The 5,236-nt window shown below is 32.3% G+C and overlaps 1 protein-coding gene across 1 annotated transcript; it reads right to left on the reverse strand.

The window, feature by feature from the left end:
- Positions 1-351: 351 nt before the first annotated feature.
- Positions 352-4,592, reverse strand: LOC114393194 (vesicle-associated membrane protein 711-like). Its single transcript, XM_028354459.1, has 4 exons — positions 3,992-4,592; positions 1,787-1,977; positions 1,016-1,179; positions 352-576 (listed from the first exon to the last, which is right to left on the reverse strand). The coding sequence occupies exons 1-4, from the start codon at positions 4,221-4,223 to the stop codon at positions 486-488; spliced, it is 678 nt and encodes a 225-aa protein (XP_028210260.1). The 5' UTR covers positions 4,224-4,592; the 3' UTR covers positions 352-485.
- Positions 4,593-5,236: the final 644 nt, after the last annotated feature.

The raw sequence follows: 5,236 nt of genomic DNA on the forward strand, positions 1-5,236 counted from the left end.
TATATAATGCATATGATTTTTTTAAGATATTTAGTTTAAAATAAATGAAATTTTACAATTTTTTATTATAGAAGATTTAACATATTAATAAGTTTTGTAGATTGTTATTAACAATTTTTAATATAATTTTATTTAAAATATGAAAAAATATATATAAATTTTAATGAAATAATGTTTTATTAAAAATCATAAAAATTGAATCAAACTAAACTGTAATATTGATTTGATTTGGTTTGGATTTTAGTTTAAATGAAAATTCAAATCAAATTGAATCAAATTTATTTTTTAAGTTTGATTTGGATGAATTTTTGAAACCTCAAACACTTCCAATTGCTATGCAGTAAAAAAAAATTAAAAAATGATTGCATATCGATAAATATATTCCCTTTTTAGTTGACCCCATAAATTATTTTCTGAACTTAAATAAGTAGTAGAATGGCCTCGAAAAATAGTGCAAATTTTTTTTGACTTTTAGCCTTCAGAGCTTATCTCCGGCACGAAGACAACAAGGGACCATGGCAGATGAAGGCGAGTATAATGTAAACGACAATGAAGAAAATTATAATAAGTGCAGCCCTGCATGAGGAAAAGAGGAGGATCATAAGAATTTGAGATCATATTTAAACCTCTTTTTTTTTAAGAAAAGGCAAAAATAATTATTCTACTCCCAAATTCAGGGTACACTAAAAAAAAGTGCAACAAAAATAAATTGGAAAAGTAGGTCAAAGGTATGCTCAAGCTTTATTGTGCAATTCAATAATGGTAATAATGAATGGAAAATTTCAAAGGCCAAGATTTCTATAAATTAGGTATAGACTGGTTTCATGAGCAAAGCACATGATAAGAGGCCCCTGCAATGGGTGCTTAAAGAAATATTAGTATATACTAATTCTCATCTAGGACAATCAAGAAAACCTAGAAAAATCCAACACTACTATATTTTTCTTCCCTTATCAAAATGCAAAAAAATTGAGAATGAAATTAATTATGCAAATGTGGATTTTATTATACTTACGTTAGCCTAACATTACTCCACCACAGGTTATTTTTATAACGGCGGGACTGCCTTTTGAAACGAATCGAATTGCTATTCATAGCTGAAGTTTTCTCCACCAGCATCTCCAACCGGCCACCTCTCTCCAACACTTTGTCAATGTTGTCAATCATCACCGTTCTCACCTATCATTATCACAAGTCAAGTTTTCAAGTATTAGTCTAAATCGTAAGATTATTTGTAAGATTGATATATATTATTTATTTATTATTTATAAAAATCATTAATTTTAAGTTTTTATTTGATTTTTTATTATTGAACCCTAAAAGATTATAAAATTAGTTTCATAGTCAGTCCAAATGACTGAAATTTGTAAAAATCTTGTGTATCACTAGACAACCTAAAATATTAATTATAGTAGCTACCAAATAAAAAAAAAAAAATCTTATCACACTAAATCTGACCTTAATGTCTTTGAAATTTACTTTACCACATCAAATACAAAACAGAGTTAGTTGGAACTACGTAATTCCAAGTTTAAGTTTGTCAAACATGAAAATCATAAGGTAAATTAAAAAATTTAACCAAAAAGAATCTATAGGATCAGAATGAAAAACTAGTCTAGTGGTGAAGAAGAAGGAACAGGATGGGAAAGGTTGAATCCTCCCACTAAAAAAACTAACATTTGTTGATTAAAAAAATGAAAAATTAGACAAAGTATTCGAGAAGAGAATCAATTATAAACAAGGATCAGAGTGTAGACAAATCTAAATGTGTATATTTTGAACTTGCCTGAGTCATTTCACCTTTGAGACGGTTTAATCTGTCAGCATTTGGGTCATTGGAGTAATACTCCATCTGTTGGTTCAAGACCCTTGAGAACTCATCATTCATGGCATAAGCAGGAGCTGAAAGAATAGCACGGCCATACGTCTTCACAAATTTTTTATGAATATCTTCAAGAAATGCAAAAGGGATCATTCCTGCAGAGATTCCAAGAGGAGATTCAATTCATTACAGCTCATTCAGGAATGGCAAACTTTAGTGCACAACCAATCAAGCAGGAATGTTTTTCTTGTGAACAGTTTGACTCAAAAACTTTGTAATAATTTATTCTGACTACCCAAAAACATATCACAGAAATGATTTCAACCAACCACCTAGTCACGTAATAACCAGCAATATGTTGTCCATTCTGTTTCAATTTCATCAACTTGATACCATATTTCAGTAAGTTCAAATGTGATCTAGTTGTCAATGTAAAGCATTTCACACTATCGGTAAACAAAGAAGTGTCATATCATTAGTAAGTAGTAGTAACTAGGGATTTTCAATTGCAATGAAAGCTTTCAACAGTTTTCAGAATAAGTAGCATCATAATGTGTTGAAAGTCTAATTTCTAAAACTAAATTCTTTTATAGTTCACTCCAAATAAGTTATATGTTTTATGATACCGAGTAATCCCATTTATAGAAGAGGGGGCCAGGAGGCTCTCCAGCATCACAAATTACAGGAAACCAGTAAGTCCAAGGTAAGAATAAATATAATGAATGTCATTAAACTGACCAATCAGAGCTGTGAGATGCATGGTGTAAAAAAGAGGATACAACTTAGATACAGTACTTTAGTTGTTATTCTTACTGTTCTCCGATCAAAATTTAAGTTTTATCTTAATAATCTGCATAATTCTTTAATGCAAACCTTTACTTGATTATGATGCTACGTTTTTCTCCGACCAAAGTAACTCCTAGGTATGCCTTCGTTCTTCCCAAAAAAAAAAAAGAGCAAGGAAGGGATCATTAGCTTGATTGGGCCCATACGAGTGTATCTTGGCGCCATCAGATTCCCACGTTTTTCTGGATTTTGCATATGGCATTTGATAGCAGCAGAGGATGCTCAACACCTTGTTTCGAGGACAAGGCACCTCCTAAGGTAAGAATTGGGATAAATTTCTCTGTGTATTTCATTGATACTAGCAACCTTTTATACACAAGTTCGTAGTAACAGCTTTCTAACAAACTCTAACAAACTATATCAATATTCCAATTTACTAATTATTATTATAAATGGTTGCAACAGATTTTAGTTGGGTGCTTTTGGTGCTGAACTGGATATTGGCGTGCTAATGCTTCCACTTCAAACTTCATAGTCCTGAAGGTAACTTGGGCGCTTGATTTCTCTTATGGGCCTTTCTGTTATATTGGGTTCTATTGTATTGGGTACTGCTGTAGGGTCTGCTGTATTGCTAACAGCATTCTTGATTTGACATTTTTAAGCCTCACATTCACATACAGTCTCATAACAGAACTGTAATTTTGGGATAGTATACATGGTTTTAAGATCAAAGCGAAAAGTTTACTCTAACAAACAAGTTACCTAAGATTATCTATAACAAGTTTACTCATAATTTCATTTCCTTTCCAACTACAAGAAGTTATTTTCTTTTATATAATCAAAATCTGACTACCACTTTATTGGTTCAAGTGGAATTCCTCTAAAACAAGGCTCAACAGTTTCAAGTTTCAACGTAGAGCTAGCCCCACCATGCTATAGGTGTTCCTAGCCATGTGGTCTAGACTGCAAACGAAAAAAATCTGAATCAACCAAAACATGAGCGAAAAATCATCTGCGTTGATGTCGAAAAATAAAAACAGCACCAATTCTATTAAAAAAATGGCAACAAGTGAATCATTCATTAGCACCACCCCAGAACAAAAAAGTAAAGCAGCTGTTGGATCAACATTGTTTCCACAAGAAAATGTCATGGGTTGGAATATATTTACTAACAAAAACTAATAATTAATATTTATCTATAAAAAAATATATTTCATAGTTGTATTAAAAGATTCACCAAGTTAAACTCATATAAGGATCTCTCCTATTAATACAAACTAACAATTAATTAACATTTGCTTCTAAAAAAACAAGCAGTAGTCTAGAAAACAATACTTTTTTAATAAAAAAAATGAATGAATGAGACTATGAGAGGAAGCTTACTTCCAAATGCATCATCAGCCATGCAAAGAACCGTGAGGCCATCTGTCCTCTTGACATGAAAAACATAGCGATCATGGGAAAAGGAAACATTGCTATCGTTATTGGTATCATCACTCCCTTGATTGATCTTGCTGAGTATCTGCTTGGCTACGACACTAGCATTACTCTGGGTGGCGCTGAACTCAGCCAGAATCACCTGGCCCCTTGCCACCATTCCATACAATATCCCCATTAATTAATAATGGTTTGGTTAATTATTTTGGAGTGAAGAAATTCTCAAGAAGAAGGTTAATTAATCTGCCAAATTAAGGCCTTTTGTTGTTTCGGATGATTAGAAAAGTGTAACGAAATTGGTTTTGGTTTTGGAGGTGCAATTACACCAATACCAAGACAAGGATGAAGAGAAAACAAAGTGTCCATTTGATTTGATTTAGTGTCCAAAAATGGGGTAAACGACAGTCTGGAAATTTAAAAGGAAACTCTGCCTCTACCCTTTTTCATGCCTACCATGGCATTTTCGGTGCCACCAAAATTGCCGGAAAACATGGACATAGATCCTACGTCAAAGGAATTCATAATTAATTGTAACTTGTTATAACAACAATAACACCACTATATTAAAAAGAAAATACACATGGTTAGTCATGGAAATTATTTTAAACAAAACAAATATTTATTATTCATTCTATCCAGCTAGAAAGAAAAAACTTTTACATGATTAGACTCTATAATAACAATTTATTTTCTTTACTTGATAATTAAACAAGATGTTTCTCTCATACTCATTCATTAAAATCCTTTCTCTCTTTTTTTCATCCATTAGAATCCTTTTTCTCCTTTCCTCTTCCTTGCACTAAAATAGTCTATAGCAAAAAGCAAGTGAAGAGGAGTGTTACTGAACGAATATCTAGCTGGTACACGTTGAATCCAATTCCTAGAGCTATAATAAAAGGGAACATAAATAGGGTTTCTTTATGAACTAAGGAACAAGAACACATCATGATGCATTGGGAGGACTAAGGCAAGAGGGGGACACGTACACGTTGGTTTTTTAGGGTAAACAAGTGTGTGAGTGTATGATTAGCAGTTATGAGCTGTAGGGTAACCCTTTAAGTACATCACATTGTCTGGCTCCACAGAGGCACCCCTATGGCCCACAACAAACATAATGTTCATTCATTGGATGGGAGGTAAGATATAGTTTTGTGGTAATCATCGATACACTTTTATTTTTAAAAATCACTT

The sequence above is a fragment of the Glycine soja genome, chromosome 17, assembly GCF_004193775.1.
Source record: "Glycine soja cultivar W05 chromosome 17, ASM419377v2, whole genome shotgun sequence".
In the NCBI taxonomy this organism is placed as follows: Eukaryota; Viridiplantae; Streptophyta; class Magnoliopsida; order Fabales; family Fabaceae; genus Glycine; species Glycine soja.

Bases quoted from the DNA above. Each gene is read 5' to 3' on its own strand.
- LOC114393194 (XM_028354459.1), bottom strand. From the start codon at position 4,223: ATGGGGATATTGTATGGAATGGTGGCAAGGGGCCAGGTGATTCTGGCT. The intron at 1,978-3,991 runs GTAAGCTTCCTC...GAATCTCTGCAG, and splicing joins GGCTGATGATGCATTTGGAA to GAATGATCCCTTTTGCATTT. The intron at 577-1,015 runs GTAAGTATAATA...TTCCTCATGCAG, and splicing joins TGGAGTAATGTTAGGCTAAC to GGCTGCACTTATTATAATTT.